This window comes from Marasmius oreades, chromosome 1 (assembly GCF_018924745.1).
Source record: "Marasmius oreades isolate 03SP1 chromosome 1, whole genome shotgun sequence".
Classification (NCBI taxonomy): Eukaryota; Fungi; Basidiomycota; class Agaricomycetes; order Agaricales; family Marasmiaceae; genus Marasmius; species Marasmius oreades.
The window spans coordinates 5,269,535-5,291,603 of record NC_057323.1 but is presented as its reverse complement, the minus strand read 5'-3'; the positions used below and the strand labels follow the sequence as shown (position 1 = coordinate 5,291,603).

General features: G+C 45.0%; 3 protein-coding genes across 3 annotated transcripts; all 3 read left to right on the top strand.

Annotated features, from left to right (window-relative positions):
• Positions 1–860: 860 nt before the first annotated feature.
• Positions 861–1,061, top strand: E1B28_001882 (uncharacterized protein; the record flags this gene model as incomplete). Its single annotated transcript, XM_043147858.1, has 1 exon — positions 861–1,061. One exon carries the CDS (start codon positions 861–863, stop codon positions 1,059–1,061), a length of 201 nt encoding a protein of 66 aa, XP_043016572.1.
• A 9,533-nt stretch (positions 1,062–10,594) lies between these two features.
• Positions 10,595–11,549, top strand: E1B28_001881 (uncharacterized protein). Its single transcript, XM_043147857.1, has 2 exons — positions 10,595–10,900; positions 10,950–11,549. Exons 1-2 carry the CDS (start codon positions 10,679–10,681, stop codon positions 11,412–11,414), a joined length of 687 nt encoding a protein of 228 aa, XP_043016571.1. The 5' UTR covers positions 10,595–10,678; the 3' UTR covers positions 11,415–11,549.
• Positions 11,550–16,395: 4,846 nt separating this feature from the next.
• E1B28_001880 (uncharacterized protein) lies at positions 16,396–18,028 on the top strand (the record flags this gene model as incomplete). Its single annotated transcript, XM_043147856.1, has 13 exons — positions 16,396–16,470; positions 16,516–16,525; positions 16,579–16,731; positions 16,790–16,849; positions 16,906–16,938; positions 16,994–17,125; positions 17,188–17,286; positions 17,340–17,378; positions 17,440–17,487; positions 17,543–17,569; positions 17,635–17,675; positions 17,737–17,762; positions 17,833–18,028. The coding sequence occupies 13 exons, from the start codon at positions 16,396–16,398 to the stop codon at positions 18,026–18,028; spliced, it is 939 nt and encodes a 312-aa protein (XP_043016570.1).
• Positions 18,029–22,069: the final 4,041 nt, after the last annotated feature.

Here is a 22,069-nt window from a genome sequence, read left to right as displayed (position 1 = left end):
AAAAGCGAACCGTCAACTAGGGCCAGGTATGACAGCGTGTTTCGAACGACCACCGTCAACGTTCAGTAATGAGCGATGCAACCACGTCCAAAGAGCGATATCGGAGGAAAAATGGCCTAGAGAAAAAGGGGGGAACGTGACCTCTTACCACCACCATCAAAAATTTTTGATATGGAGAGTAGAGCCCCCCAACCGTACAACGTGAAGAAAATTCTTCCTATGGAGTGCACAACCGCACGAAACAATGAACATGTTGTATAAACCCAGTCACCGTGGGTCCCAAAACCGGGAGAAGAGGAAACCCTCACCACCGCAAACGGGCACAACAACCCAGCGAGTGAAGACAAACGTCTAATGCCTCAACGAAGGGCTACCTCTGTCCATTAATCAGAGACAGTCTGACGACACTAAACGTACGCTGGCCGCTCAGTTAATGCTCGAAACATTTAAACATCTCTGACACATGGACCCCTTACCACTCTACCGCCTAGCGTACACCACCACTGCCCAACATAACCTCGAAAGAGCTATAATCACCAACCGACGCTGTTGATGCGGTAACCCCCCCATATCAACCTTCCTCATAGTAATCGTGTTCTCGGAGCCCGCCGCTCGCTACAAACCATTGCTCTAGATACTGAAACCATCGTACACATATCATCCTCCAGGGCCAACCATTCTCCGTCTACAGAACCATTCTAGCTCTGCACCTGGGCATCAGACACCTCCACTCCAATGAGGGCATGCACCCGTTCTCGCTACACAAAGCCTACATTGAAGACCGCCGCCCTCTCAACTGCACAAAAGACCGGCACATGCATTACGGGTACCCACCTCCCAAAAACGATATAACCCTGACAATGACACCTGCCCCGATAGAAGTTGCTGCCCAAGAGGACGTGGATGCCCCTGCGGCGCCAGCGCAGACAGCGACAGAGGCAGGAACAGAGGCAGTGATTCATATGGGAACTGTACGCAACCCACCACTACCATCACTATCATGTCCCTACACCCTCTCTGATCCTCTCGAAACCCTTCTGGTTACAATACACCTAACGTAGACTCAAACGAGCACTTGTGTATGGTAGACAAAACCTGAAATACACGTAGGCATAACAGCCAGTGTTAGCGCAACAAACCTAGCAGCTGGTTTATCTAGCTTTGGGGCTGGATGAAGACACGCACGAACTATGCGTGCAACCCTGAACCGCCAAATTTACTGATCAGCATAGGCGAAACTCTGAGACAGGAAACGGTAAAGGAAAAATCGCTTGGTCAAACAAGCACATTGGGTAGTCCTATTTAGGAGGTGCCTGCCCGTCAGCAGTCCTGACCAGATACAGAGGAAGAATCGAGGGCCCAAGACCTCGAAGAAGCCAAGGTATCAGCGTACTTCCCGAGCTAAATGTACTCTTCGCAACGGTATGTTTACCTCAAACAATTACAACTCTCTCACAAAATGTAGGTTTCTCTCCAACAACGGGTTTTACTAACAGGTTTTTGGTCCTAGCGCACGACATCGACACCGGAGGTGGGAGTAGCTCCGCCCCCAGCTACACTCCAACCAGTGATGGTGCCAGATGGGTAGGGGGGAACACCTTCCCCCTATTTGATGAATCCTCCTCAACAATTGGGGGGGAAGAAGCCACCAGACTGTCGAGGTCTGGTGCCGTAGAAAACCTACGAAATGCCACAACCAGGCGAACGGCACAACCGCCGCAAAGTCAACCAACAAATGATGACTTACCAGCTGAAACACAGCAGTCCCCTACAACTAGGGGGACAACCGCACAACCAGCGGTGGAGTCAACTGAACTCCGAGCTCAAAACCGAGCGCACCCAAATGAACGGGTCACAACGCAGAATAATGCCACACAGAATGTGAATATAGGAAGCACCCAAACCCAGGACAACACGAGAAACAATCAACGGTCCACAAAAAAAACAAAAGCAGCCATCAAAATTGGAGCGCTAAATATTCGGGGACTTGGAAGTATGAACTTCAATGACCCCCAGAATAAATGGTACCATGTGAACCAAATGATGAAAACTGAGAAACTTGGAATACTTGTCGTCGGCGAAGCACACCTGAACGATGACCGAAAAGACCAGATCGAAAACCTATTCAAAAACAAACTAAAAATCAAATTCTCCAGATTAGCCTCCACGCCTAATGCAAAGGGCGTTGCAATAGTTTTCCACGGAGACTATACGAACATTGACAACATTGACTCATGGGAGATTTTCCCAGGGCATGCAATCCTAGTAGAATACAGGTGGCATCAGGATCGGAAAATGTCCATACTAGGAGTTTACGCACCAAATGCACCAACTGAGAACGCGAACCTGTGGAACTCGATACGAGACTTCTTCCGCAACCACCCAAACATCTGGAAACCAGACATACTAGCAGGGGACATGAACATAGTTGAAGACTCGATCAATAGATTCCCAATACGACCTGACCCAAAAACAGCTGCTGAAGCACTAGATGAACTGAAGTCGGAAACCAATCTAGTTGATGGCTGGAGAGCAACTAACCCAACGGCAACAATGTACACGTACCTCCAGAAAAGTACTGGATCGCAATCCAGAATTGACCGCATATATATCCACGACAACATCATGGAAAATGCCTATGACTGGTCAATCAAAACAGTCGGAATACCGACCGACCATAGGATGGTATCCGTAAAGATAACAAACGAAGAAACCCCTGAAGTAGGAAGGGGACGATGGACTTGGCCACTACACCTACACGGCGACAAACTGCTGAACGAGTTTATAAAAGTTGAAGGCATACAATTAGAAAAGAACATTGAGGATCTAATAGACGGACAAACACAACGCACCGACAACCATAATATCCAAATGCTATGGGAGAAATTCAAAATAAAAATTACCACTAAAGCTCGAGAACGCGCAAAGATTGCCATACCACGTCTGGACAAACAAATCAAAGAAACAGAATTGAAACTGGACATGATCTCCCGAGATCAGATGATAGAGGAAGAAGAGAGAGCACTCACGATGGCTGGAGAGAGCACTCACGATGGCTGTGTATACCGAAAAATTGATTGACTTGGAATCAAAGAGACACTGATCTAAACGAGACAGCACGCGTGCAACAAATGCCCTTAAAGGCGAAACCATAGGAAGATACTGGTCAAGAATTAACAAACCTACAAAGCCTAGAGACATAATAAAACGTCTCCGAAACGAACAAGACACTCAATACCAAACAGAGTCAAATGGAGAAAATGTACCATACGAAAAGAGGTCACCACAGATGGCTAACATAGCCAGAGACTACCACAACAAAATACAATTTAAGGATAGGCAACACACTACAGATGACCGAAACCTAAGAGAACAAGCAATAATAGATGTACTGGCAAATCCCCCAAGGACCCTCACAGCAAGTGAAGCAGAAGAACTACAAGAAAAGTTAACAACAAAAGACGTAACTGAAGCATTGCGGCTATCCGCAAACCTCAAAGCCACTGGCCTAGATGGAATCCCCTACGAAATATACAAAGTTTGGCAATCCCGTTACGACATCTGGAAAATCCAGATTTATTAATTAGTATGAATTAGTATGAATTAGTACTAATTAATAATAATCGATACTAATTGGCACTAATTCAATTAGTATGAATTAGTACTAATTAGTATGAATTTGCTAGGTTATCAAATTAATTCGTACTAATTAGTATTAATTAGTACGAATTAGTGGGCATTAGTAGGTAAATAAAAAAAGACATTTCACCATATTGTATTTTACATACTTCTATTAGTACTAATTAGTAGGCATTAGTAGGTAAATAGAAAAAGACATTTCACCATATTGTATTGTATATAGTGTACTATTTTATTACTATAGTATACTACATAGTGTACTATTTTAGTGTACTATTTTATTACTATACTATAGTATACTCTACTATGATATTTTGAAGTAGAACCTAACTAATTTTACTTACTTACTTACATTTATTAGTATTAGACTTGTCCGAAATTTTTTCAAGTCCAAAATTTTTCTAAGTGCACTATGCATACAAATAATAGATATACTTATATATATAACATATTAAAGAGTTACAATAAGGTTATGGTAGTAACGGTGCTTATACTTATAATTTTCATTAGACCGGAATTGAACCTGGTGCTAGCAGTTATGATTGTGTTACACCGGCGGGTACCCCATATAAGCGGTAACTTGTATTTCATCAGTTCCTGGTCAATTTAGATGATTCTGGGGTGGTTTTGAGGGTTTTTCTACCCCCTGAATTCGATTTTGAGCTTATCTAATTGTTCCCATCACTCCTTGAAGAGATAGTGCTTGTACTGTGTTGAAAAACAGTGTATATCATGTATTTTAATGAGAACTGATTCAATCCAGGTTCATCTGGGATGTTTTCTAGGGTTCTTTGACCCTCTGAATCCGATTCTGGCCTTAGTTAATTTTTCCCACCATTCCCTGAATTGATATCATTGTTTGGCCAGAATTTTAACCATTCCAGCACTGTATAAGCATGGTTGATGATAAAAATATTAGAGGTGGGTAGAACTATGTATTTTTGGGTGCTGAACTCGAATTTCCAATCAGCTTGATGATAGGATGTCTCCCTACTGCACTATAAATAAATAAAATTTATTCCAAAATATCGGAAATAATATCCATTTATTTCAATGAAAACTGATCCATTTTGTGTAATCCTGGGCTGGTTTCTAGGGTTTCCTGACCCTCTGAATTTGACTATGAGGTTAGCTGAGCTCTCCCACCCCTCCCAGAATTGATACCCTGGTGTGATTCAATTTCTGACCAATCCAGCACTGTCTGAGTAAGGTAGATGATAGAAATGGGTGAGATGGGTGGTAGTATGTGTTTTTGTGTGCAGAATCCAAATTCACAATCAGATTGATGATAGGATGTTTCCCTGTGACAATATAAATGAAAATATTTTATGCCCAAATATTGGAAATAATAGATATTCAATAAAGAAGGCAAATCAAATATTGAATCACAGGGAGTTTGGGGGAATGTTCTGGATATATGTAAAGGCCTGCCTACCAATTTTTGGACCTTGAAAGTGACAGCTGACCCCCCTAGGCAAAAAATGCTAAAAAAGCGAAAAATAATACACTGCATACAGATATTATTTCCACACCAATGATACTATACCAGTAGTTAGTAATATATAGGGGGAGTAGATTCCCAAAATATGTAAGCAATTGGACAATATTGTGGTCTGTGACCAACTCTACAGAGAGCAGACCTGAGGATAAGTAATTTCATCTCAAGTTTGGCCTAGTAGTACCATCAGAATGGACTTCAACTACTGTTTTAGACCAGTGTTCTGCTTTCTTTGTAAATGTCTTCAGTGATAGAAACACTTACTACACTGTCTTCTAATATAAATCTAATTTACCCCTGTAATTCTGTGTAATAACCTATGCAAACCTTTTGCCCCAATTGCCCCAATTAGTGATTAGTATATAAAGTATGATTTTCTCTACCATTTTGGGTGATTACTTATGGAAAAACTCATATAACTTTTTGCCCAATTAGTGCCAATTAGTGTCAATTAGTGATTAGTATCAATTAATGGAAATTAGTTTTGGATTAGTACCAATTATTACTAATTATTACTAATTACTACTAATTACTACTAGTATATAAAGTATGATTTTCTCTACCATTTGGGGTGATTACTTATGGAAAAACTCATATAACTTTTTGCCCAATTAGTACCAATTAATATCAATTAGTGTCAATTAGTGATTAGTATCAATTAATGGAAATTAGTTTTGGATTAGTACCGATTATTACTAATTAGTAAAGTAGGTTTTCTCTGATGGAAACTATGCGAGAACAGAACAAACCTGGATTTGACATAATAGGTACATTAACACACCTTTTCAATGACATCGAGAAATACGGAAAAACAAACGGAACAAGTTTTGCAGAGAGTTGGATGTGTCCCCTCTACAAAAAAGGTGAAAGATCGGATATCGTAAACTACCACCTGATATCTCTCCTCAACACGGACTACAAAATACTTACTAAGGCGCTGACCATCAAACTGGCGAAAGTAGCCCCAGCACTAATCCACACCGACCAAGCAGGATTTGTCCCTGGAAGACACATCTATGATCAAGTGTGGCTCTCGAAAAGAATAATAGAGCTCGGAGAAGCCATTGAACAAGACGGACTAATAGTTGCGCTGGACCAGGAAAAAGCATATGACAGGATTAAACATGATTACCTATGGCGTGCACTCAAGAGCTACAACATACCCAATAAATTCATCAACACAGTAAAGTCGCTATATGACGATGCACATACCTTCATAGTGGTCAATGGCTTTAAGAGTGAAACAAGTTTCAAAGTGACTAGAGGCGTAAGACAGGGAGACCCACTATCCTGTCTAATTTTCGATCTCGCCATCGAACCCCTGGCCAATGCACTACGAAAAAATCAGACCTAAAAGGTTTTGAAATGCCAGGGAACACAGAACGGATAATCACGGCACTTTTTGCAGACGACACAACTGTATACCTCTCAGCAGCTGACAACTGGGGGAGCCTCGAATTGATCCTGGATAGATGGTGTCTAGCAGCCGGGGCGAAATTCAACAAAAATAAAACAGAAATCATACCCTTCGGAAGCGAAGAATATAGGGAAACAGTAGCTCTCTACCATACAATGGACAGAACTCTGCTGGGGGAAAAACTCTCCGAACATGCCCGAATAAAAAGAGATGGAGAGGCAGCCTGAATTCTGGGAGCATGGATTGGAAACCACATTGATCAACCAGGAATATGGACTCCTACTATAGAAAAATTTGACAAAGCACTAGATCAGTGGAGGAAGGGCCACCCAACAATGGAAGGCAGACGCCTAATAATCCAGATGGTAGTGGGAGGAATGACCCAGTATCTGACCAGAGGTACAAGGTATGCCAAAAGACATTGAAACAAAAATAGCGAAACGTATCCACAACTTCCTATGGAACGACAAGAAAGGAAGAACAATCAACAAAGAAACATTATACGCCCCCCTCGAAGAAGGAGGAAAGAATATTCTTGACCTGGAAGCACGGAATGAGGCGATAGAAATAATATGGTTACAATCGTACCTAAAGCTCACCGACGAACGCCCAAAATGGGCAAACCTCGCTGATATACTGATCAGCGTAAAAACCCCAAAGGCGGAAGACAACGTCACCCACAAGATCAACCCCTACCTCCAATCATGGAAGCCCACAACCAACGGGGCTATACAATGTGCAGCACAGCACACTCAAAACTAAGTGCAGCACTCAGCACAGTGAGTACTAGTTACAGCACACTCATCTTCCGAGCAGCACACTCAATCGGAAGTTAACTTCCGGCTGTGCTGCATTTACCTCTGGGTGTGCTGTGAAAGGGTTAGTGCTATGTATACTTATATGCTAAAATTTCGGAAAATGTAGTAGTATGTGACAAGTCATGTGAACGTAACAGTAGTAGTGACCAAAAAAAAAAAAAAAAATCGTACGACTAGCTGGTGTTTTTTTTTTTACGGACTTTTTTGTTTACAGACAATAAATCAACATTCTACTACTTGTAGGTACCTTCTAACTAATAAATGAGATGTTATGGACATAAAATAAAATATTTGCGAGCTGCTGTGAGTGTTGTGAAAGCGTTGTGAACAACGGCGAGGAGGGATGATGGAGGTAAGAGGAAGAGAAGCAATGCTGTGCTGTTGTGTCCCACGCTCACTGATAAACGGCGCGAGCTTTGGGGGGAAGCAGGCACATGATCTATTCTCACAGGTGGCATGACTTACTGTGAGAATAGATCATGTGCCTGCTTCCCCCCAAAGCTCGCGCCGTTTATCAGTGAGCGTGGGACACAACAGCACAGCATTGCTTCTCTTCCTCTTACCTCCATCATCCCTCCTCGCCGTTGTTCACAACGCTTTCACAACACTCACAGCAGCTCGCAAATATTTTATTTTATGTCCATAACATCTCATTTATTAGTTAGAAGGTACCTACAAGTAGTAGAATGTTGATTTATTGTCTGTAAACAAAAAAGTCCGTAAAAAAAAAAACACCAGCTAGTCGTACGATTTTTTTTTTTTTTTTTGGTCACTACTACTGTTACGTTCACATGACTTGTCACATACTACTACATTTTCCGAAATTTTAGCATATAAGTATACATAGCACTAACCCTTTCACAGCACACCCAGAGGTAAATGCAGCACAGCCGGAAGTTAACTTCCGATTGAGTGTGCTGCTCGGAAGATGAGTGTGCTGTAACTAGTACTCACTGTGCTGAGTGCTGCACTTAGTTTTGAGTGTGCTGTGCTGCAACTGGTTGGGCCCCACAACCAACAATCTGCCATCGGACTTGAAACGAATGGTAAAGACAGGTGAAAAGTGTGGAGTGATGTTGAACGGCATGGCCTTCTCGAAGAAAATCATGAGGCAAATGCCCATCTGGTACCACAAACACTCTGTGGCGACCAGGACATTATTCAACCTAGGGAAGCCGGTCGCATGTCTGAAAGAGAACCACAATATCAGAACAGTCGGTGAAACAGAAAAACTAGCACGATGCCTTAGACACAGGGACCACAACCCGAATGAAAGAAACTGCGGCTGTAACGCGTGTGTAAGAACGAGAATGAACCACAACTGTGCCGACCCAAATGCGTGCTACGAGAGAGCGCGAGACTTGCTAAACTCGCTGCCGGACAAATGGAACCCCACCAAGCCACAACCGGAAGACTACGAAAAGACCGATGTACGATGGAGAATATGTGACAATGACTGTGAACCATTCGACCCTAGAATAACAACCAAAGGGACGCTAGCAGATGCCTTCAGAATCTTCACAAACAGAGAATACTGTGAGGACGTACCAGACACAGAATTTTACCCAGACAATGAATCTGTCCCACTCACCATCTACACAGATGGATCGTGCACAGACAACGGATTACCAAATGCCAAAGCAGGATCAGGAATATACGTCGACTACGACGACCCAAGAAATATGGCCATACGAATACCGGATACGCTATCACCATCGAACCAGGTAGTGGAGATGCTAGCTGTCGAACAAGTGGCCGAAAAATTTGGGCCATCAGATATCATAATCAATAGTGACTCGAAATTCGTGGTAGAGGGCCTAACCAGACACATTAAAAAATGGGAGGATAAAGGATTCATCGGAGTCGCGAACGCCAACATCATCCAAAAAACAGTAGCAGAACTCCAAGGAGAAAAGCAAAGACCGCCTTCAAATGGGTCAAAGGACACTCGGGCATCGAAGGAAACGAAGAGGCTGACAGACTCGCAGATGAAGGTAGACAAAAAGAAATCGCTGACCCCGTGAATATCTCCATACCTGACAACCTGCGAATCTCGGGAGCAAAACTACCCGCCCTAACTCAATCGTTAGCGTATAACGTGATCAAGAGCCGAAAAGCGCAGTCCAAGCAATACCAAGAAGCAAGAGACAGACCACGCACCAAGCGAAACATGGGTAAAGCCAGGAAGGCCGCAAAACGAAACACAGGTACTGATGTCACTCAAAAACAAATATGGAAGTCACTCCGAAACAGATCCATATCAAGAAACATACGAGAATTCCTATTCATGATCATGCATGGAGGCTACAAAGTAGGTAAATACTGGAAGAACATACCCGAGAACGAACACAGAGTAACCTGTAGTTACTGTAACAAACCGGACTCCATGAGACACATCCTCCTCGAATGTGAAACAACCGGACAAAAAGAGATATGGGAGATGGCGAAGAATCTATGGAGAAGAAAGGGATACAGGTGGCCCAAACTGGGCCTAGGGACTATTCTGTCATGTGCACATACAACGTTCACGACGACCGAAAACAAGATCGATTTTGGGGCTTCGCGCTTCTACCAGATTCTTGTATCGGAGTCGGCACGTCTAATTTGGAGACTACGCAACGAAAGAGTCATGAATGGGAAAGACCCACCAAACCTAAACGAAATAGAAAATAAGTGGAAACATACCTTGAAGCTCAAACACAAAATCGACCTCCTCCTGACGAACCGAAAGAAATACGAGAAGCAGGCACTGCCACTAGGCCTAATGAAGGCCACTTGGAAATCCGTGATGGAGGAGAGGGACGATCTCTCATGAGCCGAGCTATGGCAGAGAGACTGGGGGTTTAGTGGGTAACGAGTCGGCAAGGTTGGATGGTTCTCGTTAGCGAGAACCTGGAACCATGAAGTCTCGAGTCCTACACAAAGCGTCCAGTGTGGCGTAAGTACTTAAAGTATTCCTCCAGGTGGTTTATACGTCCTTCGCGAGGTCCTAGTTCCTTGCGCCGCATGCGGGATGAAGGCACCGACCTTGTCGGCCCCACAGTCGCCAGTCGAGGGGAGAGCAGGTCTCTTGCTGGATTCCACCTGAACAAGACTGGTGAAACCAGTCCGCTGGCCAGGTTAAAACGCTCCACAAAAAAAAAAAAAAAAAAAAAAAAAAAACGGCCTAGAGTAAGTGTGAGTTCGTTCCTGATGAACACGCGACGCGTTACGGTTTCCACGCACGGACCATTATATTGGACAACCACTGCAGGGGTGTCTTCAGGTTGTTCTTCCTTCCTCTCCCTCCCGTTTGGTCAGTTTCCCATGTCAGCGAACACGAATCGCGCTCGACAGAACCCAAGGAAAAGAGCACACGATGACGCCTCTTATATTTCTACCAACCCCAATCAGATCCACAAAAAGCAGCAAAACCAAACGTCTGGTGTTGTGTCAATGGATAGCGAGCCGAGAGCAGCAAAAAGGAAGAGGATGGTTACCTCTCAGACTGATCTTAGCGGTCTACAGCAACGTGGGGGGTCTTCTTTGGTACTCCTCACCTCCTTTTGTCTCTTTTCCGTTCTTAACTCAATCTTAGATCGACTTCACCTCCTTCCCCTCCCCCTTCATCCATCACTATCTCAACCACTTCGACCTCGTCCCTCTCATCCGACCTATCCCAACCTCAACAGAACATCCACCACCACCATACACGCTTTTAAACCCGCACCAATACCAATACCCATACCAATACCAATATCAGAACCCGTACCAACACATTCATCCTCCATCATCACGACTGTCAAGGTCAACAGCCTCGGCCCAGATTCCGATCCCAACGCGTACCCCCATTCTTGCGGATGTTGCTGAGCTTCATGGTGTTTTAGCTACGTTGGTAGAGCGACATTTCATTAATTCGATGTATACGGGTGGAGGTGGAGGTGGAGGTGGAGTGGGAGATGACTCCTCTAAGGGGATTAGTGGGAGGGAAGAGGTGGATACGTTGGTTGCGTTTATGTGTGCGGTGGAGAATGGGCAGAGAGGGCCTGGGATGCCGAGGTAGAGGTGAGATTGGGGTTAGTTTTTAAAGACTATGTGAACGCTGGAGGTAGGTTTTTGATTTTGTGGCAACGGTTGGTTGGACTTGTAGCTTATAGGTTTTGTTACTTTTCATCAGGCTTTTGTGTTTCTACTTGCATTGCACAACTTCGGCGGTTGATGATGATACCCTTTCCATCGCGTTTCTTCGATTTACTACTTACACAACACGACACGCTACGAATTTCTGAATTCTGATGGGCCCAAACACGGACGTGAAATATTAGTATTACCATATGTTGACGATGTTCAAACAGACACGCAAGGCAATTCGATGTCTGAACTGCGGGCACACACTTTCGTTTCGCTATTCTCCCGACTTCGGGCGCAGAAAGTTTTCTTTACGATAACCATGGTCATAAAGGAAGGTTGGGAAGCTCATTTTCTTTACCTTCCATCATTTTGTATCCATTTATGATAAACCCGTGTCCGTCCCACTTGTCTGTCAAGGTCTTGCACGACGACTCGCGAAGTGACATGGTAAAAAATCAGTCATTGCGCCCAGATAGGCGAGGCTTTCTGTTTCAAATATTGTCGTCTCCTGTTTACACCGATGGCGTCTGAGACTGGAGCACAAGCGATGTCGATGGTCGATGGTCGATGAATTTCCGTGTTTCTGATGAAATCGATGAAAAAAACATCTCCGACATCTCCAGGCCAAAGGCGCAGCAGTAATCTGATGCGACTTGATGGGATCGATCCGCACTGCACAACTAAGTATACCAGTGTAACCTGTACGTCCATCCCTATCAATCTGATCGCGGGGGTACCCAAGTCCTCTTTCTTCCTCCCCGAACTTCAAGCTAAGCTTGCCGTACCAGTGGATGTTCAAACAGAACGAACGTCGTCGTTAATCATTACTAATTAGTGATTGTTGGGCATATGGCCGACGACCCAGTCAAGGCTCGCATATCCCGTCCAGTACTAGCGTCAAGAATGAGGAAAAGGAAACGAAAAGCAAATTAATTTCTGTTTGCGGCAGGTTGGGGGTAACACCTACAGTATGAGTATTAATCGGTGTGCTCATGCTCGCAATTCATGGCAAATGATACCATGTCGGGTATGTGGAGGACGACCTTGATGGCTTCGAGGGTGACTCCTCTTCAGAACCGTGGATCTGTGTTTTGTGAAGCGTTGAGGCTGGTGTGCTTGAAGAGCTTCATGTTCTCGCTCGCTCGAGGAAGTGGATACTAAAGGATCTCTGTAGATGCCTTAGATATTTGACTTAGTCAGTCCGGGGCCCCTTGAGTAACTCAACAAAAGAAAAAACGCACCCAAATCTCGGAAGTTATGTAGATGGTTGTTCAAGTAACGCAGTGAAACTTTTGTTTCTCTCGGAATTGCTAGAATTTGACCGAATTCGTCGTGGTGGTTATTCCGATGAGATCTTCACTTCTTCGACATAATGCGGATCGAAAGAGCTTCGTACTAACAGAAAAGAGAGAATGCGCGTCTTTCGATCGCGTATTTACGCGACCACGTGTAAGTTGACTCATGACTAAGCTGTTTTATCTTGTGGGCGAACCATCGCGGTCAGTTTTCCGCTGTATCGACAACCTACATCCACTTCATGTTCAATTCGGTCTACTTGTTCGAACTTTCCCAGTTCAAGTTCTCCTCACATCGACTTTTATATCACCTAGGCCTCTTTGTTCGGATTATCAACCCAAATTCTCAGTAGAAGATACATCGCCACCACACACGTTTTTCAGCCGCTTCGACGACATCAACGCGTAGCACTATTCTTTTTCGATATCGGCAGATTGAAGTTTTTTGGTCGATGGTCATATGATAGGCAGAGGTGGAGAAGCAAGAAGATGTCATCAAAGTCAGGCGGAGAGAAAGGTGAACATTGAAAGAGGGTAAAGAGGGACCTGAACTACGAGGAGATGAAGTATTGCTATTACTAGAAAAGAGCGAGACTGACTTGAAGCTATAGTGGCAGTTCATCAAACCTGCAGGTACTCCGTTTTCCCCGCACACTCACGCTTCTCATCTCTGGGCTACGAGTCGGCTACGAGCTTATGATCGTGCACTCGGTAGTCGTGTATCTACCTTCTGGGCTATTTTGCCTCGTCATCGCACCCACTCCTCTCCTTGCCGCCAATTTCGTCATATTTGGACGCCTTGTTGATTTGTTGAGAGGAGAATTTAGTCGTTTACGACCCAGTTTTTGTAAGTTCTCGACTTGCCCATCAAACAAACACAATTGACTGATTGTTGAACTAGATACGTATATCTTTCTGAGTTTTGTAAGTCGGCTTTAAGTATTGGATTAAGCCTGAAAATGAATGACCAACAACTTACCCGACGGACATTCTTTCGCTCGTCTTACAAGCCATCGGGGGAGGGTTCACTGCAGACCTAGGGACATCTCAATATGATCTCGTGAATTTCCTTCTTCTTTCTTGTAGAAGATTACTTACCAGTCACGAATAGTTTTTCCTTCCGACCCTAGAGCGCACTTTATGATTGCCGGTATTACATTGCAAGTTGGTGAGTGATTTATAGGCTGGAGTCGTTCCGACTTGAGATGTTCGTTCACCTGTGGAAACTTTTCCGGCCATTCTGATGGTCTTCGTCTTTCTCGTCGGAGAATACAGTTTTCATTATGTCAATGACAGGCCGCTGAATGGGTATCGGACGATCAGGAGGAGGGCAGCAAGGCGCCGGGTTCCGTTAGACACGCGTCGTCAGATCTTATTATCTGCTATGTGTATCACGACTTCCTTGCTGTAGATTCGCTGAGGGTTTTTGGCCTGGATCCCTTCAAGTTCTTCAAGTCATGTGCTGACTTTCTCGATGATTCTACTCGCCCAGCGCTATCTACCAGCTTCGTCTCATCGAGCTCAGTGGAGGGTGGCAGAGCCAAATTGCGCGAAAGCAGTGGTCGTTCAGTCCGTCATTTCCTTTTATTTTTGCGTTGTTTTTATTTTACTGATCAACCCTTTGTTCTACTAGACGTTTTCGACGCCGCTTTGGTCACTGTCGCATTCGTCACATGGAATGTAGCACATCCTTCCATTTTGCTTGAACGGTATCCTACTCCTACTATAGAAAATATTCGAAGGAAGCGAAGGACCGGCACTGTAGTCCGATTTGCTGATGAGGTTCATCCTAACGAGTCGGGTGCTCAACATACCAATGCTATCATACAAAGAGGTGATTCATTATTATGGATGGAAAAATCACTCATCGGACTCGTGACAGATTGGAGCTCACAGTTAAATCAGTCTAAGAATCTCTAAGACAGGAGATGTTGAGAGGATTCCTGATGCACGTTGGGCGACGACGCGACACGTGTATTAAGTTATAACTTTTGCTGTCCGGGGCATGAATCACTGTCACTTCCTCGCCCATACCTATTGCTAGTCACCCTCTCACTTTCAAGACGCACAAAGACCGAGCACATACTGTCGAGATCAAATCTCTGTCATAGGATAACCGTTCAATATTCGTGCTCTAAGAGGAAGAGAATGTCCATATCTTTGAGACGTGGTATATGATTGACGTGTCTCCGGTATGTCTTTTGTTTTATCTCTCGTTTCCAGCTTGATCTTCCGTGACATCGCACTTCCTCACCCGTTCCTTCATCCACCGCTACTCGTTTCGATCTTTACGCACCATCATGAAAGGTTCTCAAGGGCGTCAGGATGCAGTGTATTCAGTTCTTGACATGTCCCTAACGCCAATGATAACGAAGAACCGCCGTTTCAACTGAAGCCCAGTTTTAATGCGTGCACCTATCCTTGCGGATGCTTCAGATTTCACCCTGTTCTGACAGTGTTTTTGGCCCAAGTATACTAGCGGGAGTCGTGAGTCGGGTGGGAGTATGGGAGGAGGCGGATACGCTAGGACGTCATGACCAACGCGGATAGGTAGACGAGGTTAGACCTCATAACATTAAACAATACTTCCGTAGGTCCTGAAGAATCGATCAGCTTCATACGACTGATTCATCTTCCTAGGGAACTTTCCGATCCAACTTCCTGATCCCAAGTATGGCCAAGGCCCCAACCACTCTCACACAGTCAATGAAGATACAACGGAATGAAGATTTAGTTGGCTCGTAAATTGAGGTTTCTTCTGCTTTATGTTCTACTGGCGTAATAATCTCACTTTTCCTGCCAAGAATTCCGACAAGATTCTTCTGAAAGTTAATGGCCGCTCTGAATCTCATGGTTGGAGCCCGACATCGTTTTTGTCCGACGTCCATTCCCAGTCTTTCCTATTCTCCCACGCGTCTACGGAGCCCGGAAGGCCAACCCCACCGAACCCACCCCCGTGATGAGGCTGTGATACTATTCGGTTCAGTGGTCTCGTCCCAAAATTCTTCCTGCCAGTTCTAGTATCAAAAGGTAAGATGTCGCTTCCAATTTATCAATTCACATCGCTCCAATGGATTTCCGTGGTTAAGTGGTGGTGTCTTTCGCCCGTCCTGTCCGCAAGAAACCAAGCAACCGCAATTTGACGATTTTGCCAGAACACAAACGACACAACAAAAATCAAAAAGCCTTAAAATCTCTCATCTATTATAACCAACATGTCTGGCTTTGTTGCTCCCTATGGTTCTACCCTTCCCGAGGACGGCGTCATCGGTCGTGGCTACACCCTCAGATCTAAAAGCGGACGCGTCGAGGATGGTACGCTCCACCTCAGCGCCAAGATTCTCTGATCCGTCAATGGGAAAAAACGTGTCTTTTGTGGATGCAAGGCGACGACAACTGAGTCAGATCTCACGTCAATAACTTGCCTAAAACAATGACACTGTTCGGGACAATCCTAGATCAAATTTCTTCGAATGAAAAAAGGGCTCCCTGTGACTCCCTATGATATATGACCGGTGATCCGCGACCCTTCGAATTAGGTCACTATTTCTGGTATAGATAGTCTACCATTAATGCTCTCAACTGCCTGATTCACCTCCCACCTCCTTCCCTCTCACGATGGCTGATGAAACTGCAGCCTTGACGACATTCGAGATGACGGTTCAAGCGCTTGGTCGTCAACAGATCGTTAGAGTGAGCTGTTCAAAATTACAAATGCCTAAACTAACACGGCTTTAGTATGCAGATGGTTCGTCCAAGTCGAGTATCATCTTTGCTGAGTCTCAATCTTATTTACTACAGTCTGCAGCACCACGTTCCTCGTCTATGATATGATTATCAATCTACAGCTCGAGGTTGAGCACATTTGGACAAGAAAATGGTCATTCTTCACTGTTTTATACATCCTCCAACGTTATCTCCCGTTATTCGACACCGCGGGGTTGACACTTCACTGTAAGTGCATTCGAGTTTGTCTCAACTGTGACCGCTGAAGCGCTGACTCTCCATATAGACGACTTGGGAGCGAATTTGAGCACTCATTATTGTGCCTTGAACTACAAGATCGCCACAGGTCTGTCCTACTCTTTAGTACATTAATAAACGGAAGTATGATTATCATTTACACAGCGTCGTTCATGGTCGGCGTTATGCTATCTGAAGGTAAGCTCAGCTGTGTCACGTATGTCTTTTCAATCATTGTTCACCTTGTTTGCAGTGGTTTTAGTATTCCGTGTCTGGGCAGTCTGGGAGAGGAGTTTCCTGGTAGCCATAGGACTTGTCGTGTTCTTCCTCGCCTGTTGGGTGCCTGGCTCTTTTATGTTAGTGCAATTCGTCAAGGCCACGGAATGTAGGTCTTCCAAAGTCCCCTCCCTATCGCATGCGGCACAGAACTTAATTTACTTCTACAAGTCGCGACTCTCCCATTCCATAATTTTCGTGGATGCTTTGTCGCCGGTGGAAGTCATATTCTATACTTGGTTTGGGTGTTGTGGATGGTGTATGACGCTGGTGAGTCGCTCATCTGCTTTTGCGTGAAGTAGATCCTGACGGGTTGTTTCTAGGTACATTGGTGATGATTCTCATACCTGGAGTGGCAACATGTAAGTCTGGCTGCTTCGAACAATGGTCCAGTTTAGTTGATGCTGTTTTCTCTCTACTTAGACAGGAGGGGTGGAAGATCGGAGCTCGTTGAAACCATATATCAAGACGGTAAGGTCACAACTTGAGTCTTGAGCCCGTACATTGAAATTGACCTCGAAGCTAGGCGTCATTTACTACGCGCTGATATCCTGTAAGCCGTCACACCATGTGTTAGCACTGTTTGTCATCTTAAGTTGAACCCCGAATTTCCTCCAGTAATCTCGATATTCAATGTGGTCGTCATCCGCACACTTCCGGTAGGCATTGAAGTCGATAAGCACTATACCAGCCGATAACTGACCTACTTTACACCCCTAGCTTGACTTTGTCTATCTCTTGTCGTCGTACGTGGAACCGAACCCCATATTCGGTGCACAGCGGCCCTGACCTAAATCATGGTTATCCATCGTATAGATTCCAGCGTGTATTGCATTCCCTTCTAACCAGTCACGCAATCCTCCATATCCGTCAAGTATGCTTGCAACATTCAACACATCAAACGATGTCGCAGATTCAATTCGGACGAAACGCGCATCTCTCGTCCTTCCATACCGAACTGCAGAATACAAATGCAGAATCGCTGCCAAAGCCAGCGGATATCGAGACGTAGGTTAACTGGATGACGGTTAATATTGCATTTTTACTACTAGTACTTAGCACTTACCTGTATATCTCAACTTGACATATGCTGTGCACGGGGGTAATAGTATATTCTCACGACCTATACTCAATGAGTCTCCCTGTTCAGGTTTTCGAAGTTCTTTCGCAACGTTTCTATCGAACGTAGACCTGGGTTATACAAGTGCCAGTAGACCTTCTGACCGCGGTCGGGATTGCGCGATTTCGGAGATAATGAGGACGAGATGACAATGACTTTGACACTTATCTTATATATGGTTTCTCATGCAAACGAATTCTGGTTTACAAGCTCGATGGGCTACCGAGGGCTGTCGGGTTTCAGTTTCCCGTGAAGTTGGGCTTTTTTTTCTTGGTCCAGTTCTTTGACGGTGTGTACTGTATATCACCTTCAAGTAATTTTTTATTTTTATTACTCTATCAAGTCTATCCTGTTTTTTTTTGTAACTGATAAAATCCGACTCTCGAGCATCCCCGAGCCCCTTTCACGTCGCACCCCAAGTACACAAACCCTAACGGGAATGACAACGGTGATAGCGACAGTCGGACAGATCGCAGTGAGTTTTTTTCTTTGAAAACGTAAAAAGGTAGATCTGCTGACCCTCGAGATTGCGCAATGTCGGGGATAGTAAGGACACCAAGTCCTGAGGCCTGACCGGGGACCCACCCACAGATTTCTTTGCTTTTTGTAACTAAAGATAGATCGGTGAGGTTATTCGACGTGGGTGATTCGGCTGGCCATCATGCACAATGCATTCATGAATCGTTAAGCAGCTTCAATTCGTTGTGTCGCGTTCGGATCGATTCTCTTTTCTCTCTCTCTCTCTCATATCACTAATTCAACTTGGGCTGGCTGCCAAGGGTCTCGAGTCCGAGTTATCCGTCGTGGATGACCCCCTCAAGCGCATCAAAAAGAAACACGGTATTACTATAAGTGTAAGTGTTCTTTCTGGTGTTTCTGATGCGTGCATTCCTTTTGTCCCCTACCCAAGGATTAAACGTTAAACGTTAAACTCCTGCGTCTTGAGCACCCTCAAAACAATTCAATCATCGGTAGGTCGGTAGTCGGTAGTCGGCGGTCCCCAAATCCTGAAAAAGATAACTTAGAAAAGATCATCAAGGCCCAGTTCCCAATGATTCTACACAACAGACATAAAGAAGTAACAAAAACTCGGGAAAATCCGAGCGTTCACAAGATCTCGGGGTCCGCCCCCAACTCGAAACATGAATCAGAAGGAAAACGAAATTCATGAAAATCTAGGGTTCGTTCCTTCCCATCATCCCATCACAAGTCTAATCTTAGGGCCTGTCTTCTGGTTTCTTTGATTCTCGAGTTCCTATGGGAGCCATATCATCGACATCGATCCCGAGGGGTGTCCCACGTCTATATATACGACTGAACTTACACGTACAAAGGTAAAGGGGTTATTGATGCCACCGCCGCCTCCGAGGACTATATGTGCAAACGCTGAATGACAAGTCCTCAACTGGTACTAGTTTGCCTTCCTGAGTAGGTTTGACCTACTTTCGTTTTCGTGCTAGTCCTTTCTATAGCACGGGGTTCTTTGAGCTCCCTTTCCGTTTGTATTCCACTGCGCCACCGATGGGAGGACCCATGATAACAGTCCTAGGTTACTCACATACAGAGCGAAGGAGGTTGTGGCTAAACGTCTTCTGCTTCGTTTCCATTCGTATGCACCCCTATCATTGGCGAACGGGAGGAGCCCTCGGGAGAAGTTGCCACTGAGGTCTCTTCGAAAACCAACAGTACCCTGGACCGGGGTTCCCCCTGCTCGTCCCATCCAACTCAGCTGTTGGCTGAACGTTGAAATTTGAGGGGCCGAAACGAGCGATTGGGTTTGAAAAACTCTCAAAACTCAACAACGTAGAAAAGATAAAGATAAAGATAAACGGGAACTGGGGAGGGTGTACAGGGTCCTGGTGATTGTGGCGGTTTCCGAATCCTTGAACTTATTAATAAATAATTAAAAATCGTGAATGTGGGTGTGGGTGTGGGTACCAAGTACTTACTGAGTGATAACTTCTAAGCAATAACTTTGACTCGGAAACTCTGTTTGTTGCGGAAAGAGAAGGCCTAGGGAGAAAGTATGATAAGGATAAGAAAGACGGAATTGGTTAAGATATGGTTCCCGCGCGCGGAAGAAGCTTAGCTTGATAAGGGGGATGACCGTGGACGTGGCCGGGACGATTTTGGAAAGTAACCGTCCATCGCGTCGTCATAAATGATATCGATTTGTGCACGATAAGAGTGTATGACGTAGAAATCGAGAGTGCTCTCTAATCGTATATAAGTATCTCGCTCCTCCTTTCCTTTTCATCTCTTCTCCCTACGACGCAAAACAAAAGAGAGAGAACTTCTAGGTTGGAGGATGACGGTGGAAGATATACAGAGAGGTGGTTGTTGTGAACTGTTTTGACAGGTGCGTCACGTTTACATACTACCAATACTCGTACTCGTGCTCAGGCCTCAGGTACCTTGTCCAATCCCGCCGTCTTCCATCACCGTCGATATCACTTATGCTACCATCCGTCCCCGTGTCCACGCCTCAAGTTGCCTCAATGCGACTGGACTTGGTCCGGACGAACCCATGAGTAGCCCTGGCCCCTGTGTCTACTCGCCGATATCATCGTGTATGTATACTCTGTTCCCTGGCACTTACATGCTTGAGAACGGCATCGCGATTCGCTGTACCCATGGGATCGTGCTGGGGATTTGGGTGACTTTTTCTCCCTCCCTTTGAATTTACTTTTTTGCGTTCGTCGAGGTTTGTTTATATATCTATCTATCACCACCTGGACGCCCCGTCGACTGGGAGAAATCACAAAATCTTTCGACCATGGCCTTTCCGACGTTTATGATGTGGTTCTCATGAGGACTTCCCGAGACGACCGCCGCCACCGTCACTAGTAAGTGGTCCGAGTCACTGTACAGTGTACTGTACTTGCCGTGTTGAAAAGAAGAAAAGAAGAATAAATGATATGAAAGAGTATCTAGGGTCCCTCCGAGTCCTCGTCGTCTTCCAAAGAAAAAGCACTTGAAACTTGGGCATACCCATACATGCCATACCATACCATTCTTTCCGTACACGTAAAAGAGGTCCCGCACGTGTGTCACTGACTCCCTGTGTGGGTTGAGCGTTTTCATTCCTTTTTTTCCCTTTCTGCTCTTAGTCCGGAATGTGGCGACCATCGGGTTGTAGGGCCTGTGTAAAGATTAACATTATGTAGGTGGAACTCCACCTATGAATTGAAGATACTACTTACAGTATGTAAGTACATGTACGGGTCATGATTGATTCAAACGTTCAATCGTGTTGAGGTCTTGTGGTTTTTGTAAGTATGTAATGTATTACTGTATACAGTACTCACTGATTCAGAGGGGTGTTGAGCGTTATCTCTTCGCCTACAAAGTTGGACTTCATTCTTATCAGCGGGACGAGTTTGACAGGAAAAAACTTTTTTTATTTATTGGCCGTTTGATCGGCCTCGTCCGCGAATCCCGACACCTACCTACACATCCACAATTAATGTACAGACACAGACACATGGGACGGACACCGCACCGACCAAGACAAGGAGTCACAAAACCGTAACCAACGAACACATCGTCCTTTTTTTTTTTTTTTGCGGGTTGAAACGGAGATTTGTTGTAAGGAACCATCGGGATCAAACGATCGAAGGACCTTTATTACGCAAAAAGTGGCGTCATGTGTGACGAGCTGTAAAAGTGATTGCCGCGCGAGTCGAGCCACAGGACCTTGGACGCGAGGGAAGTCAACCACTGAGCGCTGAGCGCTGAGCACTGGCGTTGGTGTTGGCGTTGGCATGAATGGAGAGTTCTTCCTGGTTCTGAGTTGCTAGCCTTGGGAGAAACCATTTGTTTGATTTTTTGACGACAAGCAATGACCCGGGCCCGTCGAAGGGCTGGGTAACGGTACGGAGCCGGGAGACCTCGCACAAGAAGATTCGGTCGATTCAAGGTCGCGCAGTTTAC

Excerpts from the sequence above, each read along its gene's own strand:
- E1B28_001881 (XM_043147857.1), top strand. The coding sequence starts at position 10,679 with ATGTCAGCGAACACGAATCGCGCTCGACAGAACCCAAGGAAAAGAGCA. Across the intron at positions 10,901-10,949 it reads AACGTGGGGGGTCTTCTTTG|ATCGACTTCACCTCCTTCCC; the intron begins GTACTCCTCACC and ends ACTCAATCTTAG.